This window comes from Hippocampus comes, unplaced genomic scaffold (genome assembly GCF_001891065.2).
Source record: "Hippocampus comes isolate QL1 unplaced genomic scaffold, H_comes_QL1_v1.1 scaffold58, whole genome shotgun sequence".
Taxonomy (NCBI): domain Eukaryota; kingdom Metazoa; phylum Chordata; class Actinopteri; order Syngnathiformes; family Syngnathidae; genus Hippocampus; species Hippocampus comes.
In genome coordinates, this window is record NW_017805118.1 from 701,722 (window position 1) to 718,380 (window position 16,659).

General features: G+C 40.9%; 3 protein-coding genes across 5 annotated transcripts; all 3 read right to left on the reverse strand.

The window, feature by feature from the left end:
* Positions 1-1,224: 1,224 nt before the first annotated feature.
* On the reverse strand, positions 1,225-3,537 carry cstf1 (cleavage stimulation factor, 3' pre-RNA, subunit 1). 3 transcript variants are annotated; one of them, XM_019865741.1, is made up of 6 exons: positions 3,308-3,537; positions 2,988-3,159; positions 2,625-2,902; positions 2,355-2,552; positions 1,883-2,273; positions 1,225-1,705 (listed from the first exon to the last, which is right to left on the reverse strand). In XM_019865741.1, the coding sequence occupies exons 2-6, from the start codon at positions 3,154-3,156 to the stop codon at positions 1,446-1,448; spliced, it is 1,296 nt and encodes a 431-aa protein (XP_019721300.1). In that variant the 5' UTR covers positions 3,157-3,159; positions 3,308-3,537; the 3' UTR covers positions 1,225-1,445. The 3 variants fall into 3 exon arrangements, with proteins under 3 accessions (XP_019721300.1, XP_019721299.1, XP_019721298.1); XM_019865740.1 differs by having other exon boundaries at positions 2,988-3,208; XM_019865739.1 differs by having other exon boundaries at positions 2,988-3,225.
* A 329-nt stretch (positions 3,538-3,866) lies between these two features.
* On the reverse strand, positions 3,867-10,670 carry fdxr (ferredoxin reductase). The gene is made up of 15 exons (XM_019865629.1): positions 10,557-10,670; positions 9,806-10,171; positions 9,618-9,727; positions 8,195-9,530; positions 7,935-8,023; positions 7,533-7,628; positions 7,049-7,171; positions 6,862-6,975; positions 6,678-6,779; positions 6,398-6,505; positions 5,675-5,759; positions 4,738-4,937; positions 4,496-4,667; positions 4,237-4,410; positions 3,867-4,126 (listed from the first exon to the last, which is right to left on the reverse strand). Exons 4-15 carry the CDS (start codon positions 8,268-8,270, stop codon positions 3,996-3,998), a joined length of 1,470 nt encoding a protein of 489 aa, XP_019721188.1. The 5' UTR covers positions 8,271-9,530; positions 9,618-9,727; positions 9,806-10,171; positions 10,557-10,670; the 3' UTR covers positions 3,867-3,995.
* Positions 10,305-16,433, reverse strand: narf (nuclear prelamin A recognition factor). Its single transcript, XM_019865630.1, has 12 exons — positions 16,087-16,433; positions 15,636-15,708; positions 15,486-15,551; positions 15,271-15,399; positions 15,058-15,190; positions 14,630-14,764; positions 13,794-13,912; positions 13,587-13,716; positions 13,169-13,241; positions 12,412-12,549; positions 12,174-12,331; positions 10,305-11,705 (listed from the first exon to the last, which is right to left on the reverse strand). Exons 2-12 carry the CDS (start codon positions 15,690-15,692, stop codon positions 11,458-11,460), a joined length of 1,386 nt encoding a protein of 461 aa, XP_019721189.1. The 5' UTR covers positions 15,693-15,708; positions 16,087-16,433; the 3' UTR covers positions 10,305-11,457.
* Positions 16,434-16,659: the final 226 nt, after the last annotated feature.

The following is a 16,659-nucleotide window of genomic DNA, read 5'->3' on the forward strand; positions in this document are numbered from 1 at the left end:
ATTATCTACTGTATTTTTTTTTAAATAGCAATGTGTACACTAAAAATATACAGGTTTGTGGGAAACTATTTCCGAAAATCTGTTAGTCATTTCAAAGCTGAGTGCTGTGCGCATCACCCACTAAAATTCTAATCTGCTCGGTACACAACCTTGAATTGTATCTGATATAATTGGGCATTTAAGAATTTGTTTTATTCTGCATGGGGTGCTCAGATAACACTGCCCCCACCTCCACAAGATTGTATTCCACCACTGGTCAAGAATCCAGTCCTCCAAGGGACTTGCGTGACTTGACAAATGCAGAGGTAAGTGTTCAAGATACGCATTCCAATATTTATTTGGATTGTGGTTTCAACCTTGATATACCAAAGGAATTTTATTATGAAGGACTCCTGTTTTATAAAAACACCAATTCTGGGCTCCCTATTCTGATTTGAGAGTAGTACTACACCTATATTCGCCACTAGATATTTGGCAAGCTGTGGAGGAAAAAAAAATCCATTTGTGCCTGACCTCTTCAGTGCTCCCAATTGAACATACTATTTTCTTGGGCCACTGTCAATCGTGGGCCTTGAAAATCATCACTCACTCCACCTCACGGCGTGCCTGGACACAATTATTTTGACTGTCTTAAAAATGATTCTGTGACAATATTGAGTGTATAAAATGGTTGGATGAATTTCCTTTGCTCATTTTGGCATGTTGTTCAAATAGAGAGCGTGTATAAGCCGTCATGATTTTGTGCTGGCTTTATGGTTCATACAATTCATTGCATGGCAGAAGGTAAAGTAAGAGAAATCCGGCTATGCAGCTACTGCACAAAACGTCATGGCTTTCTGCAAATGTATCAAATTTATGTTCAACTAAAATACAGGCGGAGTTCACAAATTTGTGATTAATCTGTGATCATTATTTCAATACTCATACTTTATATTTTTATTTGCTGTGATATAATGTAAGACAGGTGCCATGGCTCATCAAAACCGATTGAATTACTCTCCTAAACAAGACGGATTTTATTTTTTTTAAATTGCAATAGTCATTTATGATGTATTATGATTGTATATTACCTACAGATGACAATCACACATGAATGAGCTCAGCTCACGATATAAACCTGTTAGCGTACACAACCAGACCTTCCCAATATGTCTCATACTAACTAGTATTTGTTGTCTCTTACTAAGTAGCTTGGGAGTGGTGCAGTGTCTAAAAGAACCACAGTTATTGTTAGTTTTTATTTTCATCTATACAAAGAAACTGCAATGTCCTCGTACAAAAAAAAAAAAACGAAAATACATCTGCAAACTGTACTGAAGCAAGAAAAAAAAATTCTAACTAATCCAATTTAAAGATTCCACAAAAAAAAAAAATTAAAAAATTGGTTTCCCCAAAAAGTTCTGGATGTGGAGTCCCTCGTCCCTCAAATGATGCGGCAGGAGAGATCAATCTGTGGTGGTGCGCCGGTACCAGAAACGGGCCCTGAAGTCATCGCTGCAAGTCATGAAACCGGGATTGGTGGGCGAGTGGACGATGCAGCGGACGATGTTGTTGTGACCCAGAGACAGCAGGTTTTTCCTTTCCGCTGTACGCGAATCCCAGCAGCACAGGCTGATGGTTCGCTCATCAGGTAGGAGAACATAGTCCTCTGTGTGGTTGAAAACACCCTGCGTACGATGCATCTGACGGCCGCTCAGACCCGCGCCTGCAACGGCAACCACATTAGAGATGTTTCGCCTCCCCAAAATGTAATAGAAAAAAAGGGGTGGGGGAAATGTGATTAATGCACCTTCTCCCCTGAGGCAAGTTTTTAGCATTTACAAAATATGACTTGCGATCAACACATGCAAGGAAAGAAAGGAAGACCAAGTGTCAACTTCACCTGTATATTTCACCAGCATTCGGCCTGTTGATATTTCCCACAATTTTACCACTGAATCTTTCCCGCTGGAAAGGATGTACTTGGAATTTTTGGTAAAGATGGCTGAGCAGACCTCTGCTCCATCGTGAGCTTTGTCAAAGGTGGTCACGCAGCGATTGGAGACACCATCCCACAGTTTAATGCTGCCGTCCTTGCTGCAGCTGACGTAGCTGTTGGCCGTCGGGTTGTAACTCACGCCGCTGATCGTGTCTGTGTGCTGGTCCACAGGATTGCAGGACACAAAACACTGAAAGGTGTTGACGTCATAAAGACGCAGGGTTGGGTGCTGTGTCCCAACTATAAGGAAATCTCCAGATGGATGAAAAGAGATTGAACGCAGCATTTCTGCCTCCTAAAGGGGAGAATGATTTTAATTCACCAAATTGGAGGCATGCAAAAATAACAGACAATATCCTTGTGTGCAATATCTGACCTGTACATATTTAAATGCTCGTTTTGCAGATGGCTTTGAGTAGTCAAAAAGTTTGAGGGTGTAATCCCTTGAGCCGGACGCAAGGATCTGTTCAGTTGGGTGGAAGGCCAGACAGGTGACTTCATCGACGTGGTCGTACAGTGTTCGAATCACTGGGTGATTTTCCATGTTTTGCTGAGCTGTCTCATTCATCATAATCTGTCCAAAATATACATATGAATAATTGTTTCAACTTTCTTAACACAGACCAACTTGTGCGACCTGTCTTACCTCAATTGGCATCGCGCTCTTGGCCAGCATACGTTCAGTGTCCAGGATCTTAATCGAAGCATCAGCGGAGCCTGTGGCGATGAGCTGGCCATCCCGACTATATGTCGCCACGCGACAGGGTCCCTTATGAGAGGTAACATAGCACGTCTCATACTCAGATGCTTCTGGAGACATTGTCTGGACATCAGCGTCAAATTCTAGATCAATTCCCACACCAGGCGCTACTGTATCAGAGCGCCCAATAGCATACTGCACAGCACTGTCATCGTTCTCCATACCTGTGACACAAACGGGATAGTTGGTAATTAGCTCATATGCATACAAATGATTTATTACTACAATAAACACATATCTAAAGCTTACCAATTTTTACCAGCTGTACAAGCTGTTCAGATGGTGACACCACATTTGGAGGTTTGACTTCATTGACTAAACTGTTGGCAATGTTGGTGTATCCATCGTAGAGCAGCTGGCTTATGATGAGTTTATACAGATGCTGCCGATCTTTCAATGTTGGTTTGGGTCGATACATCTTCTGCCACAGACGAATTCAGGGGCCGAAAACGGACGTGACGAAAAGCTAACTGACTTAAAACAAACACTGTTTAGAAAACAATAAACTGTTTAGTGGAATTAGTGCGCTTTTTTTCATGCACAAAAACAATTCTAAAATGAACGAATACCTGAACGTTGTATTGTTAGCTGTGCAGCTTGTTGAATTCAGACAGTGCGAAACACTTCCGATTTGCGAGCTATACCTGTAAAATGAAATGGCCAAAGTAACTGACTGTGTGGTAACCTCGTATTACTTTTTACTTAAAAGCGGTAATATTTTTTTTTTGTCACTAAAACATAAAATGTATCACAGCTTTGAATCACTCTTTAGCACACTAGCGTGGTTGGAGACGCCGTAGTTTCTTCTTCTTTGGCCATTTCTGGCATCTTGACGTATTACTGCCATCTACTGGTGTACGACGTTACAGAATTCTATTTTTGACTATACAGTACTGTATTACTGACTTTAAACCACAACAATCGGGTGTATGTTGCAAATAGTTTAAATTTTAAAAAGTACACTGAGATAGTAATAAAATGAAAATATTTTATTGTGGTGCCATGTGCGTTAAACTTTGATTATTTTCATGTAGTTTTTTTTAAAGATCAAATTGTTTACAGATATACATTAGTCACAATGAAGACAATTGTAATATTTTATATAGATAAACACTGTAGATCGTGGGATCAGATTCAAATTCATTTAATGCATGATATTGTCATAATACACATTTCCTGTATCTGATGTGGTTGGCTTCTTCAAAATGTACCCCACGCCCCACACCCACATTTTTATTGAGAAATTGTCCATGATGATCAAGCCCATGCCACCTGAAGCATATTCTCCACAGTCAGCAGTTTTTCTCTGGGTTTTCCAGTTGATTCACCCCTCTTCACCTCCACACTGTCAATCTTTTCCCAATCCGAGAAGGTCACAGGCTTCACTCCTTTGGAAACGACAAAACAATGCACTTGGAGCAATTAATTAGTAAGGCAAGGCAGATTAAAAAAAATCGGTTTTCATCTTGTATCACAACTATGAAATCAATGCAGGTACCTCTTTCCTCAAGTAGAGTTCTAATATGTTGTGCCCCAGACTTAGCAGCAGACATGTCCAAGTTCCCTGAATCCAAGTCTTCCATTAGGGATCGCGCAGTGTCAAAACTATTATTCATGGTGGTGGCGATCACACCTGTTGGGCCTGTCTTAAGCCACCCGCTACAATAAAGACCTAGAATGAAGAAACAGTGCAGATAAATATTTCCTTATATTGGATTTTGGTTTGATTGGTGCTTTTTTTTTTTTTTTGTAGGTACCTGGCGCTTGTTGAACACGGCCCATTTGGTTCGGGACTATCGCTTTGCCAGAGTCGAACGGCACCGATGAGTCAATGAGGAGGCTCTTGTAGCCAATGCTGCTAATGACAAGGCCACAGGTCACATCCTCTACCTCGTCAGTGAGCACCGCACGAGCAGCCTCACCTGAACCCTGTTGACATGCAGGCAGACAAAGTCAAATTCAACATGTTTCATTTAGCACCTAATGTGTCAAAATCGACCTCCAGTTTGTTGACTGCCAGTCGGATGGCGGCTGCCTTGGTGCCGTCGGGATTGGGAAGAACCATGGCAGGGCTCCGGAAGAATCGAAGTCCCCAACTACGTGAGGCTTTGCTTCTTCTTTCCTGTTCGTCCTTTGCCGGGGGCTCGACGGCTGCCTTGAACATCAACTCCGTGAGACGTTTTCTCGGTCTGGGTAAGTCTGAAACAGCAAAGGCACATGTGCTGACACTTCTTTTGGCCATCATCACTTTGTCTTGCAAAATATCAAAAAATGGCCTTTGAAATGTCAATGTTTATGTGCGGATACATCCCAGAAGCACGCATGTTAGGTGATAGTAAATAGCAGACTAAGGGGTACAAAATGAGTGGTTCATGTCATTTGCACATTTGGATTGTGCATTAAATAAAAAAACAATGTTGCACATCATTAATACAAGCCACAGCAGGAAAACAAATGCAATGTATTTACACGTGTTAAAGTTGAGTGGGGTGCGAATCACACCAACAGATCTTAATTTCCTGCCGTGGTGTGTGCAAGTTGTGCAAATTATCAGACCAACCCACACACCATCCATCAGCCCTGTTGTTATTTCTCTGGCAAGGTCAGTGGAAACGAGGACACCTGTGGTAAACAACTTCTCTTTCTTATATAAACAAGAAAGAACGCAGAATACAAGACTGGCTGCCTTTATTGCTGAAGGTTTAGAGGCAAGTCTTTAAACAATGTGTAAACAAATATACCCACTAGGAAAAAAAACATAGTGAAATTAATATGGCATTGACATCGCCAATCAAATTTATTGACTGAGCAAGTATCGAAAAAAAAAAGTAACCCCTGAAATAGAGCATAATGAAAGGAGCAAGCGAATCTGTATAATAAAAATAAGTAAATAAAGCAGAAATTGAGTCCTTGAAATTTTTTCGATGTCTTCTCACCTGGAAGAGCCTGAGCGACGCCCTCAAAATCAGCTTGCACCAGCTCGGGTCTGGTGCCTGGTAGCTTCACCATTTCTCGAAGCTCCTGTATTCATGATCATAAAATACGCAGGATGAATTGAATCGAGCTTCTTATATTTCTTTGACTATGACGATTTTTTTTTCTTCTTATTTCTATTTTCTGGCAGTCAAGATGTCTTCTGGCGACATGCTGCCCCTCACAGGTCAAAGTTGGCACTGCGACAGACTGTATGAGCATTAATCAGGTATTTATTTATTTTTCTTCCCCATCTGCCGGGTCTCTCATATTCTAAAAAAAAAATTGGTTAAGATGTTGAAAATCGGTATGTGTTTAACCTATTTTCCGATAAGTATGACTTGTGACGGACATTTAAAGAGAGCTGAACCTTGGTTAATTGTTAAAAAGAAACAAAGTGCCATGTATGGTGACACTGGAGTCCATTTTTCGCTAAGGTGTTTTCGCCCAAAAAAAAAAAAAAGAAAAAACATCGGAAGCCTTTTTACCAACAGCTTGTGAAGTATGCTGAAATTTTGCATGATGTCATAGAGGACATTATGACAGTTCCAACTCCCGACATTTAAGGTGACATCTTTCTCGATGGTGACCTTACAGCATACATGGGTAGTGACTTGATTCATATTATTTAAAAAAAAAAAAAAGTCATCCTCAGTTGTTGCCATTGTGATATGATACTCACACACCTTGATTGTGCACGCAACCTGCATGGGTCCTCTCCTGCCGACGATCAGCACCCTGCGGACCTTGCTCTCCGTCAAAGCTTCGAGGGCAGGATGAGTGATGTCGGTCTTCTGCAGATGAACAGTTTTGACATTTCTGTCAACAACAAGAAAACTGGGGGACAAACTATTGTTGGTAACTTAATCGGGTGCTTATCATGGAGCAGTAGAATTTGTGGCCAAATAAGTGCCTTCACATCTCATCATACGGTCAACACGAATGCAATCCGAGCCATCCACGTACCTTTAAAATGTCAGTAGGTGACAATAATATTCGTGCGATGTCCAAAGCCACATTTCCCTGTCCCAAAATGACTGCTGTGTCACAATTCAGGTCGGGGCTGAGCTGAATGGGAGAAGAAAATGGCTTACAAATTGATACCTGAGGATACAGAAGGAGAGGAAAGGAGCTTTATGAAGAGACGTACCTCTCGACAGCTTGGGAGGCCATTGTACCAGCCCACAAAATCTTTGGCGGAGTACACACCGGCCAAATCTTCTCCAGGTATCCCCATCCTCCTGTTTCCCTCTGCGCCGTAACTCTAAGATAACATACACGAGACGTTAACGAAAAGCACACTTGCTCAAAGCTAGTTTGAAACGTAAGCTCCTTACTAGTATTACTGCATGGTACGCCTGTTGAAGCTCTTGAACGCTCACATCCTTGCCGACGTTCACGTTTCCGTAGAAATTACAGCGTGCATGTTTGGCTGTCTGTGTGAATGTGTTGATGACGTTCTGAGGAAAAATAGAAAGCGATAAATCAGCGTTCATGTTTCTCGTACACATAACCTGCTTCATTCTAACTAATGTAGCAGACTTTTGGGATAGCCATTTTTAACTCAACGAGCCCTGCTATTGTGTCAAAGCCAAAAGTTAAGCGGAGCTGCAATGATTTTGTTGGACGCACAGATTAGCGTGACCTAACATTTCAGCTTCTGATAACTGTTGAAGCTGCCCCAGGCCGTCACGGCAACAAAATCCAGACTTGCCATTGGCCCGGCCCAGAAATATGTTGGGCTATCCTTGAGGTGCGTTTTGACCAAATCGTGTCACAGACAAATTGGGCCAATAATCTGCAATGTATCATTTTCTTTACCTTCACTTCTGGATGATCAGGAGCAACACCGAATCTGACAAGGCCAAAAGGAACGGGTAGTTGCTCGTAAATGTCCACCTCAACATCTTGACGGCCCTGGCAGGAAAATTAAACATCGAATCATACAATGACTTTTTTAAAAAAGTATTAGGCCATACTTGCCATCAGATTTGTGATGCTTAAATGTTTCATTTGATCAACTGAAAACAGTAACAAAAAGTGTGCCCCACCGATATCTTTCCGACTGACACTTAACACATTCAAACTGGGTGGTAGACATGGGCTAAAATCACAAGTCAAGACATTTACCTTGCTGCTTTCTCAAATGACATGTCTGGTAAATTTATTCTGAGAGCGTTTGCGATTTTGCACGTGTGACGTCAAGTGTATTACTGTATTTACTTTGATCAAGTGCTGTGCTGTGTAGAATCCTGCTGGGCCACTGCCAACAACACACACCTTTGGCCTGCATGAGGAAAATGCTGCATCTCCTATCGGCAATAAAAAATAAATGCCTTGTCACACTTTATAGTTAACAAAATGCTCAGAAATGGACATCAGTCGAGCTTGAAAGCTAATGATCAACTTTGACGTTTCATGCGCTTACTTTACAGAGCGAAATATTTTTCATCATGTGCAGTTCTAGAATAAAAGTGACTCACCGCGTCGATTTATCCATCTACTTCTTCTCCACGTCCACAATGTGACGCCGCTAAACAGCTTTTTAAAGGCAGGCATCTTGGATGTTCCTGTCGAGAGCTAAATGGTGTGACTGCAGAACAAGTGTTCCAAGTCAGCAGGTCCTCATAGCAGTCCCAAATGATGGGAACCGAGAGCAAAAGCCAAGATCCCCCCAAAAAAAGAAAAAAAAATATTGCTCGGTTTCCTCCACTAGACCTGGTTACCGATGAAGACACTGTGCAGTGACACAACGTTTTAACGAAACATTTATTAACTTGGTCGCATTATGAAAGCAGCATCTTGTTATTTCATCGGTCTGCATGGTGTACCACCAAAAGCAGTCCGACAGAAAAATAAATACAAGGGCAAACGTTCCCCCAAGGATGATTTTAATGAAATATTACAATGAAAATTACAAATTACAATGAAAACGAAAACATTTGAGGAAAAATATTTTAAACTCTTCTTGAGTTAGCGGTCCCGCGTGTACGTTGATTCTACAAAGTAATGAATACTAAGTAATACATAAAAAATTCTCAATTAAAATTGTAAATATTCATTTAAATGCAAAATATTTACGGTCGAATGTTGATTAATTAAATTACGATTTTTTTAAGTCGTACTTATCAGTTTTCTTTTGAATGATCAGACTGTTCATTTTAAGCGTGAAATAAATTTTTAGATTAATGCACACATGAAATTAATTTGGGAAATGGTATATTTTATGTTTTATATATATATATATGTGTGTGTGTGTGTGTGTGTGTGTGCTGTACTGTCAGATGCACAACTTTTTAACATTGATAACACACATTCATGATTAAATAATCATTGTGATATGTACGTCAGGATGCTTCTCTTTCTTTTCTAGTTTAATTTATAAATATCTTCCAATAAATTTGGGGTTCACCAGCAAGATCTCAACATTTTTTATTAAATGTGGTCTGCTGTTACACTTATTTGAGTAGAATAAGAAAATAATGCTTGCCCTGGTAAATCACGTGTTAAAATATCACACGTATCAGATATATAAGTCAGGATGTGGTAGCTTAAACGTGTTCAGGACTGCAAAACAGAAGGAAGTCAAAGAAATGTGTTGACACATTTGCAGAGCATGCTTCTTTGTGCAAGATGCAGAATGACCTACTGCTAACCTTGAGTGCCTGTTCCCCAAAGGCTTCAAAAATAACTTATGAATCTGAAGTCTCCAGCATTTTCAATATATGGATAATTTTGCTGCCTGGGTTGCGGTTGATGATGTATCCTGTTAGTTGCCGTTACTCTTGAACTCCTCCTAGGTCTGAAGTGCTTTTTAAACTGCAGGAACATAAAGAGAAAACATCCAGTTGAAACTGCATTATCATAATGCAAACAACCAAAACACATGATCAGAATTCGACTTACTTTGTATCTGTATTTAATCATCACTGCTCCTGCTCCCACTGTAACAGTTAATACTGTTACAGTTAAAACAATCAATGTGGTATCCAAAACATTGCTGCATTGTTTGACGTCTGCGAGGGGAAAAGTGTTGGATTTGTTAACTTCAATCAACGAACTAATAATTGTTTTTCAAACTCTTGGTACTGTACCTCTGAAAATGAGAAGGGTCTCATTGCTGACAAGGTTTTGCTCTGTGTAATCATCCAATCTGAAGAAGACCCATTTGCAGTAATACAAGCCAGTGTCTTCTCGCTGCAGTGGAGAAACCTTGATTGTGAAGCCAAGGCCTTTTATCATGTGGCGGAAAGGGATTATATGAATTCGACCCTCGAATTCCGCAGCTGTGGTGTTCTTGGTTAAAGAACCTTTGTGCAAGGACAGGTACAGCACATTTCTTTGGCCGTGGAGAGGTCTGTTGAGATACACTCCCACTGGATCGGATAACGTGGTGGAACATGTTATCTCAGAGGAGTCGAGACTTGCGACTGATGTGTGTGAAGGATCCTGTAAAACCGCTAGAGAGAGATTCATTTTTAATTGTATGATTTATTTTTAAACTAGAAGTTTAGGCAACAATTAGACAATTCCCAAAACTGGGTGACTGTTATTCCCCCTCAGAAAATCACAATGGATTTTACTGCATTTTGGAAGAGGTCATCATTTATTCAAGCATCCGGTGTAGACATCAATTAATCTTATTTGTGCTCGACTAGGAAAAGAATGACCCAAAACCACAACACAACAACCATCTGAAGTCAAATACAGTCCGCAATGAATGAAGAAATTTGAGAGGTAATGTTATTTAAATTCATGCTGAATGAAAATAAATCTGTAACTTGTTGGAAAATTAATATCTCACTTTTTGGCTCAACAACCCGAAACATGTTTGCTTTTCCTCACCTGACCAGGTGTTCACCTCAGAGGGAAGACAGAGAAATCCAAGCACAAAGCTCCACCAGTGAGCTTTCATCTTTGCAACGACGGCTGCGTGTCGGCTTGGACCAAGCAACCAGAAAGACAAACCAACTCGACTCTCACGCCAACGCTTAAATGGAGGTATGAGGTTTACAAAGGAAATGCGTATCGCACACACATCTCCTATCTTTCAACTACTCGGCGCATATGCTGCAAATTCTTCATTTTCTTGAATTATTTCCAGATAAAATATACATATTCATCACATTAAAAAAAAAAAACACGAACAAATAATTTGGCAAAGGTATGACTAACTTGGGGTTTAACCAAACTGCATTATGAGAACGCCAGTGTAGAGTTGAGAATTAATTGAAAATAACAAAAAACGCTCACCTATGTGACCTTTTTTTTTTTTAAGTGCTCAAAAAATAAAAAGATACTTGTCATAGTACTGGCAGAATGGGGTCATCAAACTGTTGCATAGTAATCCTTCTAACACTGCTGCTGTATGTTTTCTGCAAAGACAACAAATATACATGTTAAGCGTCATTTTGGACTGACTGAGTTGGTTAAAAAGTTTTGGTGTGCCTTCGGTATCCACAACATCAGCTCATTGGTTTCCACGGTGCTTCATGTTGTTTTAGTTGTCTTATTGTTTGGCCACAATTAGACCACATTCGCTACCTCACTTTCCAGATCCTTATGTGGACTAAAGTCTTTTTGTTTTGAACTTGTCCCTTGTTTCCAAAGCATATACATTCCAGTGGACAAATGAAAGAACTGCATCTGCTGAGTCCGGCTCTTGACTTGCTCAAAGGTATTGGATGGTCCTTAATTTATCCAAACAAGAACTGGGTCCCAAACATGTTTTCATGTTCCCTCATTCTCACCACTGCATGTGTGGTGTCTGTAAAGGGCTCTGACTCTGATTCTTGTACTGGGTGTGTAGTAACTTGCAGGTCGGCTGGGAATCCTGGCCCTGAAGCCAGTCTTGATAAAGCGTCTGCAGAGTCGGGTTGACCTCCGGGAGAGCGACAGGCAGGCTGCTGTAGACCTCCTCCATCTGCTGGAGCAGTTGTTTATCGACGCGCCCCCCTGTCTCATTCTCGGCTTGACCGCGGCCACTCAAGCACCCTGAAGGAGAAACATAAAGGGAGTGTTTCATGATCTTTGTTTCCTTCCGTTTTCCAATGGCAAGGAAAAAAAAAAAGGTGATTGATTATTTTGTGGTTTATTTTTTTAATCCAATACAAAAATAATGACAAGGAAAAAGAGAGCTGGGCTTAAATTTAGTTTATTACTTCGACATGCCACGTCTTAGTGTTTCTTTTGTCTGTATTTGTGTTAATTTTATATTTTGTCAGCCAAATTTAAGTATACCTCACATATTCATTGAAGCATGTTAAGACATTTGCTTTTTTTATTGAGTGTGACTGCTCAAGAAGCCACCATTGGTAGTTAGTCCCTTTCAAATGCGTTTTTTTGGGCGTTTGGGACAGATTATTTGGATTGACATTATTTCCAAGGGGAAATAATACTTCGGTTTTGAAACGAAAATGGAGTTTGAGGATAACTGGCATTTTATCCCAGTTGCATTGTTACCTCCTGGACAGGACAGCACCTCCACCAGTTGGTAAGGCACTCTTCCCTTCCTCATGCGGTGCACCAAAGTCTGGATGTTCCTGAAACCGTAAACGGCCGCAAACTGCAGCAGCGTTTCGCCGTCTCGCTCTAGCGTCACCTCCTGAAAGTCACGGTTCCTACAAAACAAACGGAATAACTTTTGTGTGTTTTGGCGTGGAATGAAAGCGGAGTCCTCACTTGTGGCGTCGTAGCTCACCTGAGGGTCTTGTACGTGATCTCGTGGACGTCCAGGCCAAATAGCTCCTTGGCAGCATACTTGAACACATGTTCGAGAAAACCATCGGAACCGCGCCCTTCGTGGCGAACCAGGGCCGTGTCTCCAGCTTCTCCAAGACTGCAAAAGCAATTTTGAAAGTGAGATTTTATTTCCTCCTCCATTCATTTTCTATAACGCTTATTGTCATTAGGGTGGAGGATGAGGACTCTTCAATGGGACACTTTCTGCTTGTGTTTCAGGATAACAGACTCAACTTGACTTCTTGACCTGATGAATACACGGCACGTCCCTGCTGCTGGTCTCCGACAGCTGCATTCAGGTTTGTGTGTGAAAAAACAATTGCTAATTTTCTTTGCCATAAAACCACACATACTTGACAAGGCCCAGTACTTGTCAAAGTTTGACAAGTACTGGGCCTTCTGAAAAGCATTTGTATTCCCTGGCGTTGTGCCGAAAACCTCCTACATCCAAAGTGGGTCAAGTTCATATTTCTTTTCAAAATCAATACGATTGATCAGTTCCCACGTGAGAATGTGGTATATCTTACAAATTATTGACCAACCATAAAGTGTTGAAAATGGCTCGCTGTCTTTGACGATGCAATGTTAATGGCACAAAAATCATGCTGTTTTCTTTGGTTTGCAGGAAACGGATTGTTTTGGAGATGAAAGGATTCTGCCACCCCCACCCCCCCACACCAAAAACAAAACTAAAAACGGAGCGGCCAACGACTCACACATGGTCCAACGGAAAAGAGTCCATATCCTCTGCAGACACCTTCTTCTGTTGCATCAGGTAGTAAATTTCCCCTGGAACATGACGCAAAATATCCTATGACTGAATTTGAATGCACAAACGAATCTCTCAAAATTAGATATAATACTAGATCTACAAAAATGTTCCCAACTCTACTATCTTTCACAAAAATAAAATGATGAAACATCCCGCTGAGTATCAAGGGAAGGAAAGGACCGTTGGGGGTGATTTGTGGTATTTGCGGGACAATAAACAACAGTCCATGTGTCTTGGTTGTTGTGTGACAACCCAAACGCAATGGTCAACATGACCTCTGGAACAAAAACAATACTCTAACAGCAACTGGTGTTTTATTTGGCTTGCGCCGGCCTGCGTAACAGATAAGGAGGTATTGAAACCTGAGGTGAGGACACAGTCCACATCCCTGCTCTCCAGCAGACTGTTGTAAAACTCTTCTCGGACAGCCTCCAGTTTTTTGTCAAAGCAGGGAGCCACCACCATGTGGTACACTTTGTCCGCATTTAGCTTCTGTTGGCACATAGGGAGCGATTCGTCAGATTCAATTATTTTGTCCTCATTATATTATTATCATTGCGCTCATTCACCTGCTGTTTAGAGAAGTAGTCTTTGACGAGACAGCCCATAATTTGCTGCGGAGACCTTGCTGTGCAGATGTGAGGTGTGACCAAACTCCCGAGGATACGCTCCGAATAGCGAATCCAGCCTGCAGTTCAGTACAAAAGGGCACAACGCCGAAGTCATGAAGATTTTATTTGTTATTTTATAGGGTGGTTTCAGTACAAGCGCAGCTCCATTCCAAATGCTCTGACTTAACCTGTCTAAAGTTGAACAAGGGAATGAATGCTCCAAAGCTCTTATTCTCCCTGATGCTGAAGAAGGGAGTGGTGAAAGACTGGCTCTCTATCTATCACCACCAGCACTGCACTCTTATCTGTCTCGCTAAAAAAAAAAAAAAGTTGCATCGCAATTAATTTGAATCTCGTAGAAAAGTTGCCGTCAATAGTTTAATTGGAGAAGTGACATTTGTATATTACCGGTACACAGATTCATTTTAAACACAGGAAAATACTTTTTCTTTTTTTTTGGTAAAATTAAAATCATTTTGATAGTTTCTTAGATAATATCAAATTGTTTTTGACTGGGTATTTCATTTCCCACCACTTGTTGTAAGCCATAAATATAAAAAATGATTTTTAAAAAAGCAATATTTTCGCATGTATCACCGTTTTAATTGAACCACCATTGCAGTAAAAAATAAGAAATAATTTTCCCCATGACGTTCAAGTTAGTTTAGGTGCGCCTGTATATTGCAGATGCATAAGAACTCACACCCGGAGAGAGAAAAAGCAAATCAAAATCAAATTATTTTCAGAGCCATGGTTCACCGTGGACCATGAATGGAGGTGGAGAAGAGTTTTACCAGGGCAGGAGGAGGTGAACATGGGCAGTGCGTGGGAGTCATGGTGCTTCCTGCGATACCTCTGAATAAACTCCTTTTGACTCTCTATGATGCTAAAACCTGCTGCCAGAGTGGTATCAAACACAAACTGCACTCCTGCGTGGAGAAGAGAATAATTGAGGAAGAAAGGGGATACAAGGGAGAGACGAGTTAGCTAAAATAAACAACCTTTTTAAAAACTGTGTTCATCGATAGAGCGCACCGCATTATAAGGCGCATAGAATAGAAGCTTAATAGTGGCTGTGGTTGCCTTATGCATCCACTAGATGGAGCTATGCTAAAGGGAATACTATACAAAAACAAGGTAAGTGAAATCTATTTCTCCATACAATTTGAATATATTCATCATGTACATGTCCTTGCAAATGTCTAGTTGGTAGATAGCTCACCCAGGCTTTTGAGAAAACCGCAAAGTTTACCGGCGGCCTCAACGATATCCACGCCAAACTTGACGGCGAAAAACGGCAGCGATTGTGGACAAACTGATGCCACCAGAACCCTGTGCTTTGTCACATCACACTTCTGACAAGGAAAGAGAAATTTCTTACACAAAGTGCACAAAAAATGCAAAGCTGATCGAGGTACGAATATTTGGAGCGTACCTTGTTAAGAGCCAAAACCCGCTCCATCTCCTCCAAGTTCTGTTGAGATATTTTCAGGCTCTCCTCCTCAGACAGACAGCCATCGCAGGATAGACAAGCACTCAGCAACAACTGCGATCCCTCATTCTCCTGATGGAACAAAGAAAAAAATATTTTAAGTCATCATCAACAACCCAGGGTGTTTTCAATTTAACGACTTAGAAATCACACTTTACCTGTCCGTTGACTTGCTCTCCCTCTTGGTGTGAGCTAACTTCACCATCGCTCTGTTTCTTGCTACACTGTGTGTCGAGCAATTAATCAAGATTTAGAATTATACGATAAAAGCTTTTTAAATGTAGAAGAAAAAATCCGAGAGAAATTACCTGCTTGGTGCAGTTTTCACACTTTTCCTTGCGCCTCCCGATGCTGACCTCAGACATTTTGTTAACCAGTTATCTGTCAGTACAGAATGGTGAATTCAGACGACAGCAATTTCTAATCATTCCCACGTGGAATACTCCGTGAAAAAAAAGCATGTTTATTATGAGGAATGACCACAGTGTCTGTTTTTGTTTAACTTGCCTCCACCCTCCTCAGACCAGGCCAACGTTCTATCACAAGCAGCCCGCTTATCACAAGCACTGCAGAAGTATGCCGAAATTAATTTGTTAAATGATTTAGAATTGCACACGCACTACAAAGAAAGCCTCAAAATCAAATACTGCACAGTAGTTTCAGTCTCGCATAACGTTCAAATACAACGCAGACTGATCACCGTGTGTGTAATTTAAGAGAACGGCTGAAGGAGAGTAAAGTGAGATTTAAGAAACTCACCTGGGGGTGTATATATGGCAAAGCTCGGGTTCAGACTCTGTTAAAAGCAAAAGCGCCAGAAAAAAACGGAGACGCATAGCACAATTGAAGAAGGTCCAGCTGCAGCAATAGCAAAGGGAGCTCAACAAATCCACCAGCACTGTGACTGAATACTGCCACTAGAATGTGAAGGGAAAAGTCCGTATATTAGCGATCGCCGAGACTCCCCACGTAGTTCGAGGACGTTATTTCATAACTGTTTTAAAGGAATCGGCGTTTCTCAATCCCAATCCATTCCTATCTATGAACATTCAACTCCATTGTCGTACCCGGTTATGTGTACAGTTCACAACAGTGGCGCATGCGCACAACGCATAGCCCGGCCCGGAAGTGTGAAAACGAGATGCCACATTAAAAATAAATTACTTTGTTCATAAAATATTATCCTTCCACCATTACAGTATTGAAATAATGATCGCAAGAAACCATGAGTAAATTTTTTAAAGTGACAAAACACAAGTACAAAGAACAACAAAATGTTCAATCAAAAATTAGGCATTTTATTTCACATATTACATATATACAGTACAATTT